The 26,869-nt window shown below is 36.0% G+C and overlaps 2 protein-coding genes across 2 annotated transcripts; one reads left to right on the top strand and one right to left on the bottom strand.

The window, feature by feature from the left end:
- Positions 1 to 1,443: 1,443 nt before the first annotated feature.
- Positions 1,444 to 15,830, bottom strand: LOC117333293 (RPA-interacting protein A-like). The gene is made up of 8 exons (XM_033892524.1): positions 15,737 to 15,830; positions 13,518 to 13,616; positions 12,104 to 12,277; positions 11,832 to 11,922; positions 8,400 to 8,520; positions 5,586 to 5,649; positions 4,247 to 4,384; positions 1,444 to 3,907 (listed from the first exon to the last, which is right to left on the bottom strand). Exons 2-8 carry the CDS (start codon positions 13,602 to 13,604, stop codon positions 3,878 to 3,880), a joined length of 705 nt encoding a protein of 234 aa, XP_033748415.1. The 5' UTR covers positions 13,605 to 13,616; positions 15,737 to 15,830; the 3' UTR covers positions 1,444 to 3,877.
- Positions 15,831 to 26,466, top strand: LOC117333292 (39S ribosomal protein L16, mitochondrial-like). The gene is made up of 4 exons (XM_033892523.1): positions 15,831 to 15,941; positions 18,337 to 18,405; positions 18,877 to 19,061; positions 25,885 to 26,466. The coding sequence occupies exons 1-4, from the start codon at positions 15,890 to 15,892 to the stop codon at positions 26,341 to 26,343; spliced, it is 765 nt and encodes a 254-aa protein (XP_033748414.1). The 5' UTR covers positions 15,831 to 15,889; the 3' UTR covers positions 26,344 to 26,466.
- Positions 26,467 to 26,869: the final 403 nt, after the last annotated feature.

Here is a 26,869-nt window from a genome sequence, read left to right as displayed (position 1 = left end):
ATTGATCACTGTCATAAACTTCATTATCATGTATTTAGATATATTCTATATTCTTATTTAACAAGGAATATAAACAATGACTTAAATGTTATATAATATGTGACGTAAAAGTTGTGGATCAAGAGATCAGTTGGGAGTGGATAAGAAGGGTACAAATGAGACAAAATGCATGCTTTTGTTTCTGTTTATTTGTTTTTGTTTGTTGTTTTTTTTCAAATTCAAGAGATATTTCAAAGAAGGTAATGCAAGTTTGTAGGACACCGCTCAGGATGTTTATGCCCCTTGGAGGTGTACCTCCATGAAATACATGTGTAACAGAGCACATGATAAATTAAATTTAAATCACTGCCTCTGCTAGGGATCGAACCTGGGACCTCTGGCTTACTAGTCTTACGCTCAACCGATTGAGCTAAAGAGAAGATCTCTCTAGCCGAGCAATATATTGCGGTTAGTATTTACCAGGGTTACACATGAATAACCATTGGTAAATTTAATTTGTTGGCAACTGATCATTAAATGCATTGCAGGGGAATTCTGGCTACTATATAGCATATGTGTGTGGCATTTAGGGGACGCAGAAATGTGAAATTTGTTTATTGAAATATTTACTTTAGTAAAACCTAAGCTTATACCTGTGCCTGTGGGGTCAATTGCAGACGAAGTATCATCCTCTAATTATAGATATACAGCTGCTGGTGATATGTTTGAATAAAGGATGCGAGGACCAACGCCATATTTTAGCATTGTTGGTAAATTTGCTACTGATGGATCTGGACACTTTCTATTTGTATTCTTTACAACGATATTAGCATGTATATATATTATAATTTTCACAAATGTGATGCTGATGATATGAATAAATACAATACCAGGAACATTCAGTTCGTTGACGTTTCGTTAACTTTTCCCGTGTGCGTTTGTAAACATTTCACAGGAATTGGAATATGCCGCGGTATTAAACTTTGATGTTTCTAGTAATTAGATTGTAGTATTTCAGCTGCAAACGACACAATATGTAGAATATAATATCTGAGTAATTTTACCATTAATAATATTGTTCGATTTTCACAAAAACATTCTCAAAATGACGGCGTTCAACGACGGAAAACTGTGAGGGCTGTAGGCGCCGCCATGTTTTGTTTACAAAAGTTTAACCACTTGACCTCTGACCCCAAAATGGCAGCGTAATATGCAAAACGTCTATTAACAATCAAACATACAGTTACTACGTAGTTATGTCACAGAGTGCACAATGTAAATTGTGACATCAAATATCACAATACTATTTGTAGCATGGCTATACACCTAGCATCATTTGACTTCAGTTGTGCTGTTATAGGGTAGTGTTGCCCTAAAGAGATTTTAACACTAGTAATGCTGCTATGAATACATTTTAAAACATTAATCTTATAATGGCTAAATAAATTGATACAAAGGCATCAGTTTATAACAAACAACATTTTATTGAAACATGTTTATATAAAAAATAATTTAATAAATAGTTAACTACAACTGACATGTACAACATATAGTTAAATGAAAGCTCAATTTACCATAGATTATTCATCAAAATCATCTTTCAACATACCGGTAATACAAGTTAACAAAATTTGGAATCTGCATTCTGATCTACCAGAGTTACTTCCCTTCTGTAAAGTAATCCTACATACACGTGGTCTCCTCCAAAGGAATTACGATAGAGTATAAAGGTAATGTTGACATTTTCTAGGGGTATCACCTTTTTAAAGTTTCAAAGGAAAGATATACAATATACTGGTGTCAGCCAAGCATTTTAGTCATTTGTGTCAGTAACAAATCAACTGGTTGCCTGCAAGCCTTCAATTTTGTCAAGACATATCCCAAGAGTATTTGCCATCCCCATACATTCCGCGCTCAAGGGCACCAGTGGAACTGGAGAAGATTAAAATGTGATTTTCAAGATGACGGCACCTTGGATTTCAGACCGACCCGAAAAATAACAACACCTGGTCAGGACTATATCAGGATCATTTCGATAAAAAATCTAAGATGAAGTCAACCAGTGGAACCTGAGAAAAAGTTTGAAATGTGAAAAGTTTGCGAGACAGACGAAGCACAATGGCTATAGATCAGATTACCTTATAACTCACAAATCGTAATGAGTAACTTTAAACCACATTGCGCGATGTATCAGTACACAATGTAAAATGTCACATTTACATATTGACATAACTTGTCCACATCAACAGACTGTTTGACATAACTTGTCAACATCAACAGACTGTTTGACATAACTTGTCCATATCAACAAAGTGTTTGACACGCCTTTTACATTGTATAACATAACTTTTACACATTGTATGTGTAACTTTTACACACTGTATACATAACTTTTACACACTGTATACATAACTTTTACACACTGTATACACATATTGTTTACACTGTATACACATAACTTTTACACATTGTATACACATAACTTTTACACACTGTATACACATAACTTTTAAACACTGTATACATAACTTTTAAACACTGTATACACATAACTTTTACACACTGTATACACATAACTTTTACACATTGTATACACATAACTTTTACACGTTGTATGTGTAACTTTTACAAACTGTATACACAACTTTTACACACTGTATACATAACTTTTTCACACTGTATACACATATTGTTTACACTGTATACACATAACTTTTACACACTGTATACACATAACTTTTACACATTCTATACACTGACACATAACTTTTACACATTGTATACACATAACTTTTACACATTGTATACACATAACTTTTACACATTGTATACACATAACTTTTACATACTGTGCCATATAACTGTACACACTTACTGTATACCATATATTTTATACCCTGTATACATAACTTTTACACACTGTATACACACAAATTTTACACAGTATACACATAACTTTTACATACTGTGCCATATAACTGTACACACTGTGTATACAGTGTGTATACAATGTGTAAAAGTTATGCGTATACAGTGTGTAAACAATGTGTAAAAGTTATGTGTATACAACCATATATTTTATACACTGTATACATAACTTTTACACATTGTTTACACACTGTATACACATAACTTTTACATACTCTGCCATATAACTGTACACACTGTGTATACAATGTGTAAAAGTTATGTGTACAGTGTATAAAATATATGGTATACAACCATACACATAAGTTTTACATTGTATACACATAACTTTTACACATTGTATACACACATTGTATACACATAACTTTTACACATTGTTTACACACTGTATACACATAACTTTTACACATTGTATACACACATTGTATACACATAACTTTACACATTGTATACACATAACTTTTACATACTCTGCCATATAACTTTACACACTGTATACCATATATTGTATACACTGTACAATATAACTTTTACATACTGTATGACATCACATATCACACCTAATCTCATATTCATGTACAATGTCAAATCATTACATGGTTGGAACCCAGTCCAATATTTACCTAGTCCAAATCAAAATATAAGATATTATTAGTCAGGCTTGCAGGGTGACAAGATGTAACAGTGGTTGAGCCTTTTCCACACAAATATATAATTCAACATATACATACCATTTCTTTACAGTCAGGCTTCAGTATTAATAGTTAGTGGTGACAATGTATTAGGTGACCTCTTAAGATATCTATGGCAGCACCGTGTAACTGAACAGGAGAACTGTGTTGATGTGTCAGATTGTGACAGGACTAGTTATTGACAGGATGACAGGAATCATCCCATTGGATTTCTCTGCCCACAACAACAAGGAAATCTGTTACAGATCTTTCTTCTATCATCAACCTTGAGGGAACATTTATATCACAATGGACATCCAATCACAGTGCTAAAAGGAACCAAAAGAGTAAGTTGTATATATCATACTTCAATAGAACATATGTTGGGACCAAGGAAAGAAAAGCACTGATTAATACCTAGCTACCACATATATATATGTTATTGAATAATAACTATCTACCATTAACCTATCGGTTAATGAGATGCAATAGCAAAATCTTTTTGTTTTTAGCTAACACAACTTTTACATTTCTATTCTCCAATATTATGTATACATTGACAAATTTAGTAAAATACCCACTCTTTTAAGCAGAATAAGATTTGCCCTGAAACTTTTTGAAATAAAAGACCTGTAAAAATTGATCTGCCTGTCAAATCCAAAATTCACCTTGCATGACATGAGGAGGTTCTGAGTTCCAAGATCCTGTACAACAGCAAAGATTGCTTGGCCATCACACACAGCTGTGTGACCAGTCATACCTTCATCCAATAGATGTTTCACATGTACCAATGTCAAACAGTCCTCCTGTGAAAATAATGATACAAGACTTCAGCATTCAAGATATGTCTTAAAGTTCTTTATTCATTTACTTTTGTCCCTGATTATCATAAAACAAAATAGTGATTGATAAATGTATCATAAATAAAGGACATTGTAACAACCTTGCTTTCTGACAAAAATATTTATAGCATATTAATAAGTAATAATTGAAATTAAATTGGCCATTTCAACCATTGCCCAAGTTACCGACAAAGAGTATATTTAACATCCTTGTCCAATTTTGTCCATTTAGTAACTTTAAAACAAACACCGAGATACAGTAAATTCTATGTATATTTTGTAATTAAGCTGTAGCAAGCTCTATAGCCATGGTATACATGTATTTATGTTTATAAACTAATGCATTTCAAAATTATATAACATGAAAATTCACTAGTTCTAAATATCACCTAAATATAAACATTTCTCCTAAAATATCATTTCATCTGCCTGAGAAGTGAGATAAAAATCAGTCTGGTATATATCATTTTGTTTTGTTTCAATATACCTAAAATACTGAATTTGAACTGAACTGGATATATGATTTAATATGATCTTTATATACATGTATAGTCATTTCTCCAATTCTGAGGTTTTTGCCTCCCAAAGAAAAATATTTAATTAATATTATATATAATTAATCTGGATAGTTGTTGAGATAAACTAAAACATGAATCTTCTAGCTTTTTTAAGAACAACACTTCTACTTTCTAAGAAACTGAATTAAACACAAATCTTTAAAGTACAGATGTTCCTGACAGTGTTGTTCCAGTAAACATCTATCCCACCCCAGGACTCCTGGTTTTGTTAAGGAGTACCACCCATAGAATTTATTGAATAAATTACTAGAACTTATAGGAAAGAAATCCAACAATGGATAGAAGTGAATTATTTTAGACTCCTGGGGTCAGGTAGATATTTTAATGGAATAGCCCTAACATGTCTGGGTTTGATACCAGGGGAGACAACTCATGGATCTTTTTTCTTCATCTAAACTGATCTTGATCAAAATGCAGTGATAACCATACAGCAACATCAGTTACATTAATAATGAATAAATCATGCATCTTATATTAATAATAAATAAATCGAACATTTTCATGTTTCACGTGTGTATCAGGGAAAATGTAATTATAGATATGGTAAATCAAGAGAGAATAAGGTTGTTCTGGACTGTGTAATTTACCTCAGTATTTACTCTCACGCCACACTGACAGAATATCACAGATTTGTTGATCATCAAAGGACTTCTGTAAAAGCAATTACATAAACAGAAGTAAATAATTAGCTACATACTGCCAACATGACTTAGCTACATACTGCCAACATGACTTAGCTACATACTGCCAACATACAATGTAACTTAGCTACATACTGCCAACATACAATGTAACTTAGCTACATACTGCCAACATAACTTAGCTACATACTGCCAACATGACTTAGCTACATAGTGCCAACATAACTTAGCTACATACTGCCAACATGACTTAGCTACAGACTGCCAACATAACTTAGCTACATACTGCCAACATGACTTAGCTACATACTGCCAACATAACTTAGCTACATAGTGCCAACATGACTTAGCTACATAGTGCCAACATGACTTAGCTACATAGTGCCAACATGACTTAGCTACATACTGCCAACATGACTTAGCTACATACTGCCAACATACAATGTAACTTAGCTACATACTGCCAACATGACTTAGCTACATACTGCCAACATACAATGTAACTTAGCTACATACTGCCAACATACAATGTAACTTAGCTACATACTGCCAACATAACTTAGCTACATACTGCCAACATGACTTAGCTACATAGTGCCAACATAACTTAGCTACATACTGCCAACATGACTTAGCTACAGACTGCCAACATGACTTAGCTACATACTGCCAACATGACTTAGCTACATACTGCCAACATGACTTAGCTACATACTGCCAACATGACTTAGCTACATACTGCCAACATGACTTAGCTACATACTGCCAACATGACTTAGCTACAAAGTGCCAACATGACTTAGCTACATACTGCCAACATGACTTAGCTACATAGTGCCAACATGACTTAGCTACATACTGCCAACATGACTTAGCTACATACTGCCAACATGACTTAGCTACATACTGCCAACATGACTTAGCTACATACTGCCAACATGACTTAGCTACATACTGCCAACATAACTTAGCTACATACTGCCAACATAACTTAGCTACATAGTACCAACATAACTTAGCTACATACTGCCAACATGACTTAGCTACATACTGCAAACATAACTTAGCTACATAGTGCCAACATGACTTAGCTACATACTGCCAACATGACTTAGCTACATACTGCCAACATGACTTAGCTACATACTGCCAACATGACTTAGCTACAAAGTGCCAACATGACTTAGCTACATACTGCCAACATGACTTAGCTACATAGTGCCAACATGACTTAGCTACATACTGCCAACATGACTTAGCTACATACTGCCAACATGACTTAGCTACATACTGCCAACATGACTTAGCTACATACTGCCAACATAACTTAGCTACATAGTGCCAACATAACTTAGCTACATACTGCAAACATAACTTAGCTACATAGTGCCAACATGACTTAGCTACATACTGCCAACATAACTTAGCTACATACTGCCAACATGACTTAGCTACATACTGCCAACATGACTTAGCTACATACTGCCAACATGACTTAGCTACAGACTGCCAACATAACTTAGCTACATACTGCCAACATGACTTAGCTACATAGTGCCAACATAACTTAGCTACATAGTGCCAACATAATTAGCTATAAAGTGCCAACATAACTTAGCAATATACTGCCAACATAATTAGCTATAAAGAGCCAACATAACTTAGCAATATACTGCCAACATAATTAACTATAAAGTGCCAACATTCAGGTATGTTGTGTGTAATACAGAGGCAGCCAGAAATACAAAAATACAAAAGTGTACAATCTCATTATTGATCCTGATGCCCTGTATCCCTGCCAATCAACATGGTTAGTGAAAGTTAATATCACAAGTCATGATACCATTGTACTAATACACATAAATTTACAAGAATTGCATGGTAAAGCTGTCAAAAATCAAAGTGTCGAGGCCTCCCTTGCTATCAGAATCTCTGTTGCCGAAACAAGCTAACATTAGGTTTCTCCTTATAATCACCTCAACTATATATCTCCACCAGCACGGCCATTTTTTTGCTTATTTCTCGGAAATGACGAACCAATCGAAAGTATTCTACTTTCATTTTAAGTACCGTATAAAAAAATAATTGGATATTTCATTTCTCGATTTCCAATTGTAAAATACGAGACCAAAAACAGTATTCGATGGCCGAGGGCCATTTCTATCAACCTAAGAGCTTAAGGTGACTTTCCAATGTCGCATCAACTAAAGTGTATACAAGTTACCTCCCCTCGCGCCAACAAACCAGGAAGCAAGCGTAATTATTTGCACAGAAAAAAGTTTGGGATAATCATGGATAAAACATGTCATTGTGTACGATTTAAGCATTTTTTCTATTAATTTATTTAAATTCAACAAATGTCTTCAAACATATAAAAGCATGAATCATCTTACTTAATCACAAACAAATACTTTGCAGAAGGAGACAAGATTGTCTAGTGTGTTCTTAGCATTTTTTGGGAAGAAATATTTCCAGTCCCATCCTGCACCCATCAGGATCATTGAAAAAAGCGACATTTTGATTCCCCCAAGAGTTACGAATGGATTTGTTCTAGTGAAATTTGGCGATGATTGCTTAAGACTGCTGTTAGCACTTAGATTTGTTCCTTCCCAAATGAAATTACTATGAAACCATCATATTTTCTGCCAATTACTAATATAAATCAGTCCAGAAATGGAATAACTTTGTGTAAGGCAGGGATACAATTATAAAGACACTTATTTTTGACAAAAGCAGCATTGAATTATGAGCACAACTTACTTCTGACAAACGGGACAAATGACTTCGTCTGTACATAGCTCTTCAATGGCACTACACAATATAGCTTCCTCCTCTTTCAAACTTGATTCATACCTTTCAAATTCTTCTATTAACTTCAGCTCTAAAAATAAAGACAATTACATATCATATTGCGTAGCATAACTGAATATGAGATGAACGAGTAATTATCTAGAGATAATGATAAGTGATGTATGTACATGTACACACTTAAACGTGTAACCAAAGACCACTAAATCTGATATGGACTCGTAGTAATATCATAGAAATATCAGAATAAAACGGGATACCATATTTATCTCCCTGCAGCTCCCTTTAAACAACGTTCTTTTTACTTTTTCAAATGATAAATGATTTAAGTAACTCGCTAGGCCATACTGATACAACATAAACTAGAACAGTCGTCTAGAGGGCCAACTCATACCCCCCACCCCTCTGGTGAAGATTTTCCAACAAAAACCTGATTTTAGTGAACGGGTTACCACGGCAACCTAAATTTGTACACATTATGAGTCCCTAACATTCCTGTTAATTTCAAATGAAATCTGTTGATAGCTATATAGGAGTTGTCTGAGTTGTCTTGACAAAGTTTTCCACGAGAATATTGGTATTGAAACCTGGTAACCATGGAAACCAAAAATTCTGTAGAAAATATCATGCATGCACATTTACACATGGTTCCTATGATATCACCCTTGTGTAGTTTGACTTGAAGCAGTTCACAGGTTTATGAGGAGTTGACTGGACAAAATTCCCCCTCACCCAAAAAACGAAGTATAGTGACCTGGTTACCATGGTAACCACAAAATTACAACATGATATTGTTTACGCACATCTACAATGTATAAGGGTTATTGCCATAAAGTTTCGTTGAAATTCCCTCAGTAGTTTAGGAGGAGTAGCCGGTATATTGTTGTGTCTACAGTCGGACAGATGGACGGACAACCTGATTCCAGTATACCCCCACTGTTACAGGGGTACCAACATTACCATGGTAACCACAAAATTACAACATGATATAGAGTACGCACATCTACAATGTATAAGGGTTATTGGCTTATTGCCATAAAGTTTCATTGAAATTTCCTCAGTAGTTTAGGAGGAGTAGCCGGTATATTGTTGTGTCTACAGTCGGACAGATGGACGGACAACCTGATTCCAGTATACCCCCACTGTTACAGGGGTACCAACATTAATTGTAAAATAAAGACAGCAGTATTTGTTTACTAAAGTTTTAACTAGAAGTTAATGTCTCATATTATATTACAACATGCAACTTGTGTAGAACACTGGGAGGAGGTCTGGGGTACCGCTGGGTGTTAATTAGAACAAACACAGTACATGTATTCATGATGTGAATGTGGAATTATGACACAAGCATGGAATTATGTATATGCAGTACCTGGTAGAAATTTTGGATCGACAAATTAGAGTCACAGAATAATCATGGACATTAAAAACACTAAATCAATTTGAAATCATTTGTGAATAAATTTATAAATCAATACAGAGCATAAATGGGGTCCGGTACTGATCCCATTCCCAATGAGATTTCATCAAGATAATTCCCAATTGCCCCACTGAAACTCCCAAATCAATTCAACCCAACTGCATTATTATAAATGAAAACTGCAGTGAAATAGCAATGTATTGAAATAAAAACTAGGTCCCCAGTGACACCTTCAGTTCAGACATTTCGAAGACATTTGCTGATGAAAATGATACAAACTGCATCTGTGGTATGGAATTGGTGTCAATTGGGCAATTAAAAATAAGTGTGAATTCGGACAGGAAATTCCAGAATCAAAAACAAAAAATAACAGAGAGGAACTTTAAAAATTCAAATCAAGAATATTTGCTTTTAATTCAAAGATCATATATTTTTTAAGAAATGAAATATGAAATATTGACGAAATATTTATAAAATTGTGATAGAAAAAATGTGTTCACACTCATTCTGGAACCCCTTTCTTTTTGTATCACATTTTGTATGGGGTCATTAGAAATTTTTAGTATCCCTGCAAGGGACTCTGGGTCTCTTAAATCAGTGTTTTTTTTTAGGTTCGATTTGGGGCCGAATTTCGGCCCCTTCCCCTAGAGAAATTTTGTTGTATTTTCCCAATTTCTTGCTCATATTTTCCCATTCAGAAAATATCCCTTCATATTAATTGGTATAAAGAAATGCCGATCAAAATGTATTTCACAAGATATTTTCAACGCCGGTGTTCTCGTTCTATGTTGGTCGCGTTCGATATCTCAAATTCCTGTGCTTTCTGTTTCCGTGTCTGAATTGATGTCGTTTTCCTCAATGTTTCAAATCGAGCGCACCGCGAAAGTCTGTGTCGATCGAGTGTTTAAATTGCACACGTGTCTCACATATGCTATGACAAGCGCTTGAAAGTTTAAGATCATGTAAACAAGAGTCGCACAACTCGAAATATTATGTCAAAAGACTGACAAAAAAAGATAGGAAAGGCCTTACGAAAGTGAGTGACTACTTCAAAAAGTCTTCCTGCGACGATATACCAAACAACCCGTCAACCAATGAATCATCAACCAACATTGAATATGTTTTATTAACCGTCCAGACGGAATGTTTACCCGTAGCAAACGTCAATGTACATGTAACCCGTGACGAAAATCTGGTATTAACTTTATCGGGAAAAAAAGAGAAGCAGCGTCGATAGACGAACATTTAATGCTGCCAAATATGGATCTGCCTTCTCTTGGCTTTATCACAGTAATGTGACATGTGGCTACATGTGCAAGTACTGAGAATTGTTTGAGAATTGTTTATTTTTTGGTGCACATTCGAGTTGTAAGCCATTTGTTACAAAGGGTGTAAAACTTGGGACACATCCTTCAAGAAAATTGAAAAAAACATGACCACTGGCCTGGACTCTTTGGTGGACATGTTCAAGGGGCAAAAAACAAGGAAAATGGCACTTTAGATATCTATTAAGAATCATTAGGCCAGATGAATGTTGAAAGTTTAACAGATAAATAAATATTTGGATGTGTTATTGACTTTTTTTTGCATTTAAAACCAACAGCAAATTTTCCCAATTGGGGAAAAATGCCGCTGTATTTTCCCAATTGAAAAGGTACAGGCCCCTGTAAAAAAGGGATGAAAAAATCACTTTTTATTAGTTACCAGTGCCAAAACAATTAAAACCTGATGTACGAGGATTAATCATGGATGGTTTCACTGTATTAATCCCCAAATACCTGGTATTACAAGTTATCCCAAAGGCATCAGTTTTCCCTTAAAATTTTCTCAATTTCCAAGAAATGTTTTTTTCACAAAAATAGCCTGAAAAATCACTGGTATTATTCCATAAAGCATTTTCAGTCAGGAAATCATTAAAGATTTCAAGAGGAAGAGAAAATTAAATGAAGTAAGGTTAGTGATACCTTCCATTTTGAGTTCTGCTTGTATGTCTTCAAACAAAGTCAGCACATTATCAATGTCTGTTGTGAGATCACCAATATCAAAGTCATCAACCTACAATTACAAATAATCATAAAAACAAAACAAAAAACAGACAAAAATCATATTTGTTTTGCTATTGTTTAAACTTGGTCCTCTTTGCAACAGGAACTCAAACTATTCAGTAAAAGCTTTCAGAAACATCATTAATTCACATGTCGATCACTAGCTACATCTAATTATATGTAACACTTACCTCAGTTGCTTGAGATCCAGGGTGCTTCAACGACTCCTTCAGACCCTGTAGCTCCTCTTTCATCAAGTCACTGATAAATGTGTCGTCTTCCATCTTATTGGAGTCCATATCTCCTAGTTTTCTGAATTTGGCCTGCAGTTTTTCTCTGCTTTGTCTCAATCTGTCCAGGCACCTCTGCAGTCATCAAACATTCAGATAAAATTAATTCAACTTCAATAGTTTGAATAAATATGGTTTAAATAATAGATCATGATCAGGTACCATGAAATTAGTATTACACAAATGATTAACTACGGTCATTTTTGTAGCAATCCCTCCAAGAGTGCAGTGCGGTTCCCTTTACAACACCTCTGTAAACAGCTCACACACTTCTACTATTGACCTCAAGGTCATCTTATTTATAGCTTCAGTGCGTTGTGAAATGGGTCAACATGGCGGCCCCTAACACACACACACATGTACACTGAAGAAAGAAACTGCAGTTAGTTGCTTCGTTTGTGATATATTGGTTTTAACAATACTTTTTTTTAACTTTTGGGGAGAAAATGTTTAACCATATTTACAAAATTAGCATTGCTTATTTCGAATATGGCGGTGTACAGTGCAGCTGTTATACACGCCTCTGAAAGACATCGGAATGAGAGAAAGGGCAGAATGGTATGTCATTGATAGTCATTAAAACGTGTGGCATTATTATCATTATTACATGATTAACACAAGTATACATGGTACAGGACTGGGTATACAGTTAATACCAGACTCTGTTCAAAATTGTTCACCATCTTGTTATATCTGCGGTGGTAAACTCACTAATTTCAATAAAATTATATACTATTATTGATTTTGAACTTGCATAATGAACATGACCTACCAGTTAATTGGCCAACAAATAACATGTTCTCTTTGTTAAAAGTGTAATAATGTTCCGATTCCCTTTCTTGTAAGATAAGTAAAGTGAAAGCAGAAGTTGCAGTTTGAATGAAATGTAAACACAGCGTAACCATGTGCGACTCTTTACTCAGGAATACTCAATAGATTTTTTAAATGATGTGATTTATTTTCTGAAGTAACTTAGAATCATGCAGAAGTAAAAAACACAAGAAGAAACTTCGAAATTGGAGAAACAAATTGATTATATACCACAAATACGTTTTTCAAGAATCTTGAAATAGCGTGAGCCGTTTACAGAGGTGTTATGAAGGGAACCGCAATGCAGTCTGGGTAGTAGTACCTCATTTAACATCAAGTTGCATGCTATTAAAGGCCAGAACAAGACAATTTATCAGAATATAACACCCCATCGGATGTAGGTCAAATGTCATAATGGAGGGCAGTGACCCACTTTTGGTACACGACACATTGCTAAAGCCCCGATCCCCCCTCCTCCCCCTCTCAAATCCTTCCCCATACTAACCTGTCGGTACTTTTCTTTCCATGGAGGTGTTTTAGCTTTGTACATTTCACGATGGTTCCTGGTAACCTTTTGAGCTGGACTAGACATTTTCACAGGACTCTGGAACCGTAATATAAGTTGAAAGTGAAAACATTCAAAATGTTTACAACATTTCATGAATCTAATCTATAGCAACAAAATTTTGAAGGTAACTGATTAAATTAAAGTTAAAGGGACAATTTCATAGTCAACTAAGTAACCAATTTGAAATGGGTTAGTTATTGAAAATACATGTACTCCCAATGAAAGTTTATGTAATCGATAATAAGATAACGTACTTGTTGCAAATGTCTACTATGGTCATTTTTTTGTTCTTTTGTTTTGCTTTGGAAAGCAAGCTCAGGCCTGTACAATTTAATGTGGGTGATAATAGAATTCAAATTTTGGTAAAACTGGGCAATTTGGTCATGGAATGTTTCTGCAAAATAAAAGACTGCCACCTGTCAGCCATGTTTTTTTTAACCCGACTCAAAACTCAATTGGCACAACTACATTTTTTTGAGGGGACTATTAATATAACAGGAACCGAAATATGAAGTTTGAGAAATCCTCTTCTTGTTCCTCTTAAGGAAAAACAAAAGCAAACTTCTCCAAATCTAAGATGGTCACTTCTCAGTCATTTTTTGCCAAAAATTGCTTAAACAGTAAATCTAAAAATTTGCAATATATCATTTAATGGTACATTATTTCACAATATATCATTTAATGGTACATTATTTCACAAGAAGGTAAATATCATTTTACTAAAGGGTGTTTAAGGAAAGCATTGTCTTCTTCGAAACATGACGTTACTCTACCAGAAGTATTGCATGAATTTTTGGTACTTTTAATTTCAAACTACAAATAATCTCTATATTTGCAGTTGTATGATGTTGCATGACTAAATCAATGTGACTTGGACAATTTTTTTTTAAAAAGTTAACTTACTTCAAACTGATTTTGGCTCTTTTTAGTGACAAGCTTTACCTCATGATCAACTGGTGTTTAATGGCAAGTTTGCATAATAATAAATGTGAAAGAACAGCCAAAGAAGTGTATAGCGAAACTGGACCATGTTGATCATCTGCATCAGCTGGCCATGGTAGCTCAATTTGCAGGAGCATGCGGTATCCGGCTTGTGTTCAGAAGTCCCAGGTTCGAACCTTGGTCCAGCTCCGCATTTCTCTACGATCCTTTTACAGAAACATATTCTCCATCAGCTGAGAGACATGCAGAGACCAGGTTTGTCACTTTGTACAAGCAACACAGTCTACCCGTTCCTTTTACATATATATGCAAGTTTGTGCTTTTCCCCAACCTGGTAATATGGATTGTGGCTGTGCTCATGCCAAGGCCTAGTGGTGGATAACATCGTAATAACACATATATTCTAAAACCTTATAAAATTGAAATTGTTGACACAATTAACATTCGCTTTAGGGATTTAGGCCTTATTAAATCATAATATACTGGATGCCACTAAGCTATTAGGGCGACACCAATACAGTCTGAATGCTCTTTAGTCCCAAGGTCAATTAATCAGAAGGTCTAATATTCTGAAAATAGGTAATATTAATACAAGTTCACGTCAAGTTGTATAGTCTATATAGTAATGTTGATAAATAGTTTGATATCAACATTACTCAAAATTGTTACTTAATTCTTTTTTTTTCAATCTTATGTGTAATAGCAATAATAAGTTTATTACAGATTCAATGTCAAATGCTTCAAAGGAAACTTTCTTGGATAAAGACGTGGCGGGGTAAAATCAATCTATATTTAGATGTCTACCCGCATTTTACCAAATTTATGAATGTCCAGTTTGGTTAAAATACAGATGACCATTGCTTTATAATGCATCTGATCGGAACTCAGTTTTAACAATATCATGTTAACAACTGCTTCTATAGCCCGACAATGCAATAAAGCGACATTAACATCGCTCCTTTCGACTATCGGGCCTTAGGATTTATGGCCCTTCGGACTAGGCCTAGGCCTACTGTAGGGCATTCGAAATACAAATGTAGAAGTCGGCCTCACCGTACCGGTCATACAAATGTAGCAAATTGTAAAATTTCTCTTCGTGAAAAGAAGACCCGATCGACTAAATTAAAACTATCGACATCATCTGTGCAACTTCCTAAAATTATGAAAAATCATGATTAGCAAGTATGACCTTAATCCTAGACCTAACTCATCACCTTTCCAGATTGTTTTGCTTCGGATTCCAGGTGCTTTCGCGCGTTGTGACAGCTAGGCCTAAATCGGAAAACTAGTTAGAGTTACTTCCCTTACTACACAAAGATCAATGACGTTTTGCACAATCTGGTGTCACAAATCTGTGGCGGTGCACGATGTTTTCCATCGTCAAACATGTGGGCAGTAAATGTCATAAGTGTCACAAAGGTAGGTAATGTAATCCGCTTTGTCATATGTTTTGCCAATCCAATGTACTTAGATGCGTCTTTGTTACCGCGTTCATTATATTTTAAAAAATTTTGAATTTATATATTCGGGGGAGCGGGGGGGGGGGGGGGGGGGGGGGGGTGGATGTATGTTACTAGGCCTACGGGTGTCACATTTTTTCTTGCTAGTCACAGCTGGAATTTTTCTCCTAAATCATAAGGAAACAAGACAGTCTCACACACATACCTTACATATACACACGCATGTATCGGCTCGCACACAGGGGGAGGCCGTCCTGAATTGACCTTACTACTGTCGATAGCACGTTAAACAAAACTAATTATAAGCCAAACCAATTTGCAAACCAGACCATTGTTTTGTGTCATGTCCACTTGATGTTTTGGCATTCCAAAAACTATGATGCATCCGCTGTTGTGCAGGTTAGATTTTATTGTTATCTTTATTTTATTTTACAGCATTTAGTGAAACAAGTTACATGTACATGTATGTTTATATATATAAGCAAATATTTATCACGCTTGTTGGCCTGCATGCAAGCGTGCGAGGAAGCTTAAAATATAGTGTTGGAGGACCCATATGGTCGGTCAGGAATCAAGCCTTGACCGACTAGGTGAAAGGCACTGCCACTAGTACGTACTAGTGTGTCAATTACCACTGTGCCACCCGACCACCCATATACATGTAACTTATACCGTCAAACCCGAAACCTTCTTGTGAAAAATTTATATCAATGGCTGAGGCTGACATTTACCTGATCACCTGGCACCCTTTTTTTTCTTTCCCCTTCACCTATAGCTAGCTAGATAAATTTTTGTTCTCATTTCGTACCTACAAGAAATGTCACCAAAATGTGATCTATATATATATAGCATCATATTATTTTAAACACTCTTGTTGTTTTTAGCTCAACTGCCCAAAGGGCAAGTTGGAAAATGCTGTGGTGCAGTACATGTCTCCTCGCTCTGTCTGGCATCAACTTGTCCCTTTAAACAATTTCTTCTCAATAAACATAAGACACAGATATACCTGATGTTGGTCCTGTGGCATGCTTGGATAAAGAGCTACATATAAAAAGTTTGTTCAAATGAATGACATCTACCTACATTCAAGGTCAGAGGTCAAATAGGCTAAAATATTTATACAGCTTCTTCTCAATAACCAACAGGACCAGGGACTTTGTATTAGGCCTGTACCATGCTGGGCTGAAGGGCTACCAAGTTTGTTCAAATCAATGACCTTGACCAAGGTCACGGGGGTCAAATGCTAATTAAATCTTTAAACCACTTCTTAATAACCAAATGGTGCAGGGACTTGATATTGGGTCTATAGCATGCTTGGGTGAATTAATTTAGGGCTACTAAGTTTGTTCAAATCAATGTTCATGATCTACATTCAAGGTAACAGGGGTACGTGCCAGTGTTATGTGCTTTAATCTTTTCTCGATAGCCAAGAGACTCCAACCCCTGATATTAGGCCATTTGTATGATGGAATATAAGACTTTAAAATTCATTTACATAAATAAACCTAGCCTTCTGAAATATTTGAATAAAGAGGCAATCAACTTAGTATCTTCTGAAATGACCTAGATCAACTTCAAAATTGCTATAGAACCAGGTGATACAGGCCTATTGAGCCTCTTATGTACTAAAATTTCCGCCAGAGGTTTGTATCTGCTCTTCACTTGTTGGGTTGATAATAACTCTTATTTCAGTTGCCATTGGGGTTAACTTTCAGTCCAACATACTTTATCAATGATAATTTCAATGTTTAATGGCCTATACAATGCAAAACCTCATTTAAACTACAATGTATGTCTCTGTTACCCCTATGAATTTCCAAATATTTTGTTAAAATATTTTTATTGCAATGCATTCCAAGTGATGCTAATGCTAGTGAGAGGTAATTATAAGTGAATATACTAGCTGGCAGCCGCCATTTTGAGTTTGTGATACTCACCAACTTCTTCAGACCATGTGATTCCCCACCATGAGTACTAGACTGAGTTTGTGTGGTTTGTTTCACAAAGTAACTCATCATGGACCACAAGCAACAGTTGATCATGAATCAGCACTGAAAAATTACACATCAAGGGTGTGTAATGCTCCAGGCGTTACAGAAATGTTCAATGCAAATGTCTTGATTTGTTTACTATACAAAAAGTTCTTTGAACAAGTTAATGAGGGCATATAAAAGGTTCCTTAGAATGGCTTTGGATTTGGTTTGAACCAGATCTGTATGTATTGATCCTCCGTATACCGGGTACATTGTTGTATCACAGCATTCATGGTTATCATGATCCCTCTGAGTGAGGAGTTTAAGTATGAAACATGGAAATTTGCATTATTTATGTAAGATGATATTAATTCATTTCAGAAATTACTGGTATCATCCAAATAACTCAAGTAGCAGCTTTTAAAGATCTCATACTACCTGAGACAAAAGGTAAGTGCACGTGGTAGAAAAGAAAAGTAGATAAAATAATGGTAAATCAAGTACCTCTTCTTCCTCTTTCCAATGATAATTGGGAGGGAAGGGGGCTTTACAGTGATTCTGTATCTTTTCAAAAGTTAGTCCTTCATCTAAAATTTAACCATCTGTAAAATTTCAGTAAGTATATGTTACCGGTACTAAAAGTCTCATTTGAGTCAAGCATGGTCACATTTTGTTGATACAAAAATAATGTTATAACAGAACAAGTAATAAACAAGTAAAAATGAGATATACACACACTATACAGATGGTTCACCATTTAGTTTTTGTCTTCCATTAATACAGATTGTATAAGAACATTGATTTCTTAATTGTTTCATCAGACTGAACAAGACAAATGTGTAATATAGATCAGTAAAATAAAAGGCTTGAAATCTATACAACATACACATTACAATACAGTTTTTTATTTGTATGTTTTAGAAATTGATTTACCAGAAAATCCTAAATCTCGTCGCTTGTTTATCATGGACAAGACCCCACAGTTTGTTCAAGGAACTCAACAAGTTGGTGCTTTTAAAATCAGACGGTTGCCCAAGGATTTGTCATTAATACGAGGTCCAGAACTTGTACATAACAAGCTACAGTATGGACATATAGGAATACAGGTAATATTGTACATGTATACTGTATCATAAAAGGAATGTAGTCATCTAATATTACAAAAATCATTTTATGCCTTGTATATATATGAGCAAGTAGTTAAAGAACAACATCATTTTAAAATACATTACATCAATTGTCATTTGTATTGATGTGATAAATTTATTTCAATAATAATTTTACAGATATTCTGCATGGATAAATATATTGTTATGCACTTTTCTGAATAACTTCATTTTTTTGCCTACATTATTACAGTACCCTAGTCCAAACATACTGAAAATTTTAAGCATATACTTAAAAGAGAGGACAAATCTTTAAACCTGTAAATTGTTTGTAAAATAGTTAAGTCAGAAATATGTCTAGAAAGTGTAGAAATAAAATTATTTTCACAAATTAATGTATGGCTTCACACACCTATTGAGAATATTATTGCAAAGAAACAGCATGGTTCCTTCATTTTTGACTTTACATGACAAGTAGTCTTTGGACGAAATCTGCTCAAAAATTCAACCTGAAAATTATTGCAAAAAATGGTGAAGTCTCTCAACCAACTCAAAATTTAAAAAAATAACATAATTTCCACAAAATGAATTGATGGCATCATGGTTGGACCCCACAAGAAAACAAAAATTGAACACAGCAGAAATATTTTTGAAGGAACTGTTTGTAGACTATTCAGAAATCTGAACTAATTATTGATTGATATGATCAGTCGAACATAGCAGCCAGCATTAGTATTTAAATGCGCTGATTTGAAATTTCTCTGATTTTACTGTGTTAACTTTTATCATGACCTATCAACTGCCACACCTGCACTTAACCAAATCTGATATCTGAAATTTGACCAGAAATTTATATTTACCTGATCGGAGAAAGTACACTTTAGCTCTTATTGAAAAAAACAAGATTGATGCTGTTGACGTATTATCTCTATATAAAGACTGTATAACTGTCCTGTAGACTATTAATAGTTAAGAGTTATGCCCCCTTTTACAGTAATTGAACGGTTTTATAGGTCTCTGGCTTATGCTAAAGGTAGAGGTATTTTGTATATATAGGATGTGGTACCTTATTAGCTCAGTTGCTTAAAATCTATAACAGACCAGTTGTTGAAATTTGGGTTGTTGGCAAATGTCACGGTGAAGAGAACACTGATAAATTTGTTGGGCGTAGATACAAACTAACACTAGCTAGAAAATTATTGATTTTATTGAAAAAATATGTGTTAAAACTATCTGCATATTTGAAGATTTGAAGTGGAGGTTTACTGTATATCATTCTGTTTTGGAGATATTGACAAATATATTTACTATTCCTATATAATGTATGAGTGTTACTAATAGAGGAGTTATCCTCGCGGGAAAGCTCCAAAGCAAGAGCTATAATCAAATGTAGATTAACGGAAAATTTATACACAAAACTAACAAGTTAGATGTTTAAGTATGGTCAGCTTAGCTTGATGAACTGAACATTTGGCCAATCTGATTAAAAAACAGATCATCATCATTATATACATACATATTATGGAGATTTGACAGTGGCTGGTAATTGGTCATGTTCAGTTGACCTCAATGCTAAATACCACACAACAGTATCTTTAAGCCACTCAAAATGCATCTCTATATATGCCTGTTTGGCAGTGTGTGTAAATTGAACGAGCTCTTGGCTTCTTCTTACATGTAGGTCTCTGGCTACAGATACCTTATACAATAGGTAGAGATATTTAGTGTACCTGGGCCCAGTTGTTCAAAGGGTGGTTAGCTTAATCACTTGATTAGTGAAAATGTCATTTCGCCTTCACTTCAAATCATATATGTGTATATCCTTCAAAATCAGCAGGTAATGACGAGACTGGTAGGTTTTATAGTTTAAGAAAATTTTGTCAAATGAGTTTTACCAGAAATTATTTTATCGGGATTTTAATATCGTTGTTAAACTGTGATTAGCCTAATCACCTTTTGAACAACTGGGCCCAGAAGTGCTGTATTGTTAACACAATTGCTTTAAATCTCAAAGAGTCAAGTTATTGAATTTTGGATTGCTGGCAAATGTCATAGTGAAGAGAACACTGATAAACTTATTGATCATAGATGTATCCATTTTGGAGATATTGATGAATATATTCACTGTCTCTATATAATGAATGTGTCTTACTAGAGGATAAGTCTTCCTTACTGCAAACCTCCACAGCTAGAACTAGATGTAGATAATCATATGCTATTTGCTGAGCCAGCACTCATAATGGAAAATTTAGAAAAAAACACTAAGAAGTCAGTTTTGTACATATAATGTCAGATTAACTTGATGAACTAAAACATTTAACCAGATGTTGTGTGTGTTGTATGTTGACATTATAAGCAAAATAAAAAATATGATGGGTCTGCTGCATTGATAGAAAGCAAACTGCCTACAAAGCCATTGACTTTTTAGGTCACCTGAGACGAAGTCTCAAGTGACCTATTCTAATCACCTTTTGTCCGTTGTCATCCGTTGTCCGTCCGTAAATAATTGACATTTTCGACTTCTTCTCCAAAACCCCTTAACCAAATTCAATGAAATTTGGCTGGAAGCTTCTATGGCTAAAGGTCAAACAAAATTGTGAATTGTATGGTCCTCTCCCCCAGGGGCCTGAGGGGCGGGGCTAAAAAGGGCAAAATTGACTAAAACTTCAAAAATCTTCTTCTCTACTCTTAGATATGATTGAATCAAACACTCTTCATAGATGGAAGGGTCTTAAGGTGCTTTACCAAAATTGTGAATTTCATGACCCAGGGGTCTCACGTTTGCCCCTGGGGAGGGGGTAAACCTTACTAGCGTTTTTATAGGGAAATCACATTTTTAGGTCATCTGAACCAAAGGGTCCGCCGTCCGTAAACTTTTCACATTTTAAACTTCTTCTCAAGTTCCACCAGTGGGATTGAGCTGAAACTTGCCAGAAATGATCCTGAGATGGTCCTGACCAAGTGTCGTTATTTTTCGGGTCGGTCCGAAATCCAAGATGGCCGCCATAGCTGCCATCTTGAAAACACATTTTAAACTTCTCCTCACGTTCCAACAGTGCTATTGAGCTGAAACTTGCCTGAAATGATCCTGATATGATCCTGATATGATCCCTACCAAGTGTTGTTATTTTTTGGGTCGGTCTGAAATCCAAGATGGCTGCCATAGCCACCATCTTGAAAAACACATTTTAAACTTCTTCTCAAGTTCCACCAGTGGGATTAAGCTGAAACTTGCCTGAAATGATCCTGAGATGATCCCGACCAAGTGTTGTTATTTTTCGGGTCGCCATAGCCGCCATCTTGAAAAACACATTTTAAACGTCTTCTCGAGTTCAATCAGTGCTATTGAGCTGAAACTTGCCTGAAATGTTCCTGAGAGGATCCTGACCAAGTGTTGTTATTTTTTGGATTGGTCTGAAATCCAAGAGGGCGGCCATCTTGAAAAACACATTTTAAACTTCTTCTCCAGTTCCATTGGTGCCATTGAGCTGGAAATGGTAGAGGATGTCAAGGAAGGCGAGCCAACATATTGTTGTTATTTTTTCGGCCTTGTAAAAACTTTGACATGGCAGCAATGGTGTCCATTTTGTAACATGATTGCGCAATCATGGTTTTCCTGAACAACACCTATTTCAAACTTCTTCTCAAATTCCACCAGTGGGATTAAGCTCTAACTTACCAGAAATGATCCTGAGATGGTCCTTACCAAGTGTTGTTATTTATCGGGTCGGCCAGAAATCCAAAATGGCCACCATGGCCAACAGTGCCACTATATACTTGCTACAGAGAATACATACTACAATAATATAAGGGTTTTAATTTAGAGTCAGATGACCGTTAAGGCCCCTGGGCCTCTTGTTACTATAATTTGTTTGATTTCTATTGGAATTCATTCTAACTTGGTTAACATTATCAGCTTGTGATGGCAGTTTGATGGTATACACATGTTGGCCCTGACTGACCCCCAGGGGCTGATGGGCAGGGCTAAAAAGAGTCAAATTCACTGAAATTTCAAAAATCTTCTTCTCTACTCTCAGATTTGATGGAATCAAATACCCTTAATAGATGGAAGGGTCTTTACTAAAATTATGAATTTAATGACTCTGGGGTCACACGTTTACCCCTGGGGAGGGGGTAAATTTTACTACAGTTTATATAGGGAAATCACATTTTTGACTATGATTTGTTTGATTTTTAGCTCACCTGGTTCGAAGGACCAAGGTGAGCTTATGCCATACCGTGGCGTCCGTCGTCCGTCGTCTGTTGTCCGTCCGTTCGTCCGTCCGTTCGTCCGTCCGTCCGTCCGTCCGTCCGTCAACAATTGACTTCTTCTTCATAACCACTGATCAGAATTTGACCAAATTTGGTCAGAAACATCCCTATGGGTAGGGGACTCAAAATTGTACAAATGATGGGGCTGACCCCCCAGGGGCCTGAGGGGCGGGGCCAAAAGGGGTCAATTTGGCTATATTGATATAAACGACTTCTTCTCTGAAACCGAGCAAAGGATATTGCTCCTATTTGTCTGGAAGCATCACTATGGGGTGGGGATTCAAAATTGTACAAATGGTGGTGCTGACCCCCTAGGGGCCTGAGGGGCGGGGCAAAAATGGGTCAATATAGCTATATTGATATTAACGACTTCTTCTCTGGAACCGAGCTATTGATATCGCTCTTATTCGCCTGGTAGCATTACTTTGGGGTGGGGATTCAAAATAGTACAAATGATGGGGCTGACCCCCAGGGGCCTGAAGGGCGGGGCAAAAATGGGTCAATATATAGCTGTATTGATATAAACAACTTCTCTGGACCGAGCAATGGATATCAATCATATTTGCCTGGTAGCATCACTTTGGGTTGGGGATTCAAAATTGTACAAATGGTGGTGCTGACCCCCTAGGGGCCTGAGAGGCGGGGCAAAAATGGGTCAATATATAGCTGTATTGATATAAACAACTTCTCTGGACCGAGCAATGGATATCAATCATATTTGCCTGGTAGCATCACTTTGGGGTGGGGATTCAAAATTGTACAAATGACGGGACTGAACCCCTAGGGGCCTGAGGGGCGGGGCCAAATGTGGTCAATATAGCTATATTGATATAAACAACTTCTTCTCTGAAACCGAGCAAAGGATATTGCTCATATTTGCCTGGTAGCAACACTATGGGGTGGGGATTCTAAATTGTACAAATGGTGTGGCTGACCCCCGGGGGGCCTGAGGGGCGGGGCCAAGAGGGGTCAATTTGGCTAAATTGATATGAACAACTTCTCCTCTGAAACTAAGCAATATATATTGCTCAATTTTGACTGTGAAAATCCCTTTGGGGTAGGGATTCAAAATTGTACAAATGGTGGGGGTCTACCTCCCTGGGGGCTGAGGGGCGGGACCAAAAGGGGTTAATTCAGCTAAATTGATATAAACAACTTCTTCTCTGAAACTAAGCAATGGATATCACTCATATTTGCCTGGTAGCAACCCCCTAGGGTAGGGATTCAAAATTGCACAAATGACAGGGCTGACCCCAGGGGACCTAAGAGGCGGGGCCAAAAGGGGTTATTTTGGCAGAATTGATATAAACAACCTTTTCTCTGAAACTAAGCAATGGATATCTTTAATATGTGACTGGTAGCATTCCCTTGGGTTAAGGATTCAAAATTGTACAAATGATGGGGCCGACCCCCTGGAGGCTGAGGGGCTGGGCCAAAAGGGGTCAATTTGGCTAAATTGATATGAACAACTTCTCTGAAACAGCTCATATTTGACTATTAGCATCCTATTGGGGTAGGGATTCAAAATTGTATAGAGGAAGGAGCTGACCCCAAGGGGGCAGAGGGCAGGGTCAAAAGGGGCCAATTGGTCTAAACAAGATCTTCTCTGAAACTAAGCAATGGATATCACTCACATTTGTGTGGTAGCATCCCTATGGGGTCACGCCAAAAGTCAATTTCATTTCATGGATTAATGCACCTTTTGGCATTTTTAGTATTAAAATAAAACCAATGTACATGTACCCATATAAAATGCTTATGATATATATTGACATAGCAATACCAGCGACAAATATACTTAAGCAAAATTCTTGTTTCATATCTCATGAAACCAGGTGAGCGATACAGGCCCTCTGGGCCTCTTGTTATTGGAATTCATTGTTAACATTATCAGCATGGAATGACAGCTTAATGGTATACACATGTTGGCACTGACTGACCCCTAGGGGCTTTTGGGTAGGGCCAAAAAGGGTAAATTGAATTAACGGAAATATTTCAAATCTCAGGTGACTGTTATAACCCTTTCACCCCTACTGACCATATTGGACTTCAAATGATGAAGGCATGGTAGAGTCCACTTAGGTTTCTTAGGGTTGAAAGGGTTAAGGCCCATTGGCCTCTTGTTCTTATATATATAGAAACTTATATTTAACCTGATTTTGGTGTCATCCTCTTCACTGTGTAAAATTCTTGGTTTATTAACTGATACAAGCTGTTTGATTTCCCTCTTTTCTCCAAAAGTAACAATATATTGTGTAAAATCTACTATATGAAATATTTCACCTGTTTTATGCCATGTTATTCCATCCTCATTTGAAAAGTAATGACCATAAATACACTGAGAATCCAGCTTTATATTTCATTAGAGCAATATAATGAGATATAACAAGTAATAATAAAACACATCCTCCTCACTGAATTTAATAGGATGATATACCTTCTGTATAATGCATTTTGAAAAGCAAATATTGAAAAGGATTTGTGAATTTTTTTTTGTGATTATTTAGTTTATTCTTTAAATTCCTTACTTCTGTGTATATATTTCTTACAGACTGTGAATGGAGGTTACCTTTATTACAAACACCTGAATAACATTCGTATCACACTGAATCGTGTTATTGATGATCAAAAGATGTTTGCAACATGGAGGATAGAATATCCATGGCGACCAGTTACCCAGAAGCCAGCAAATACACGTATGGGAGCTGGTAAGGGCAGCATCAAAGACTTTGCTTGTCCTGTCAAGGCAAATAGAATATTGTTTGAGATAGGTGGTGATATTGAACTACCAAAAATCCGACGCATGCTCAAACATCTATCTGCACAAACACCAATGAAGTCGCGTGTTGTAACTAAAGAAATGCTGGAGAAGGAGGCAGCCCAGGAAGAGAAACTGAAAAGAACTAATATTAATCCTTTCAGTTTTGAAGAATGTGCGCGAAAAAACTATTTGGGTATAAAGAAGGAGATGAGTCCATATGATTTCCTTTGGCATGGGAAGTATAAATAGAACTTGTCTGTGAATTCAAATTGACTGAGTGTGTAATAAATGTAGGAAGTTTTGTGATATATGGGATATACTTGTACAAATTGTCCATAAATAAATGTCATTAAAGTGACTGAACAACTACAAGGTCGGCCTGTTGTTATTTGTATTATTACAGTCTTCACACAAATACACACTGTAATAATATACCTTTCAAGGAAAACTGGGGTCACCAATTTAGGTAGCCCTCACAAACGGAAGGTTTTGATTATGACGTCACATTCACAAAGGGAAAGTTAGCTAAACTGATGTGGTGTTGCAGCAGCTGTTGGTAAGAGGCATCTTATATAATAAACAACTTATTCTCAATTTATCAAAAGGCCTAGAGTCACTATATAGGGCATGGTTGGTAATGGACTTATTAACTTTGACCTTTGTCCAAAGTCACATGTCAGATGTGATTTTCTTATTATTTACCAAGAGGACCAGGGTCAAGCACTGGGGCTGGTGGCATGGTTTGATGAAGGACTAACAAGTTTGCTGAAATGAA

This window comes from Pecten maximus, chromosome 8 (assembly GCF_902652985.1).
Source record: "Pecten maximus chromosome 8, xPecMax1.1, whole genome shotgun sequence".
Classification (NCBI taxonomy): Eukaryota; Metazoa; Mollusca; class Bivalvia; order Pectinida; family Pectinidae; genus Pecten; species Pecten maximus.
Note: the sequence above shows the minus strand (reverse complement) of the source record. Positions and strands in the feature narration are given on the sequence as shown.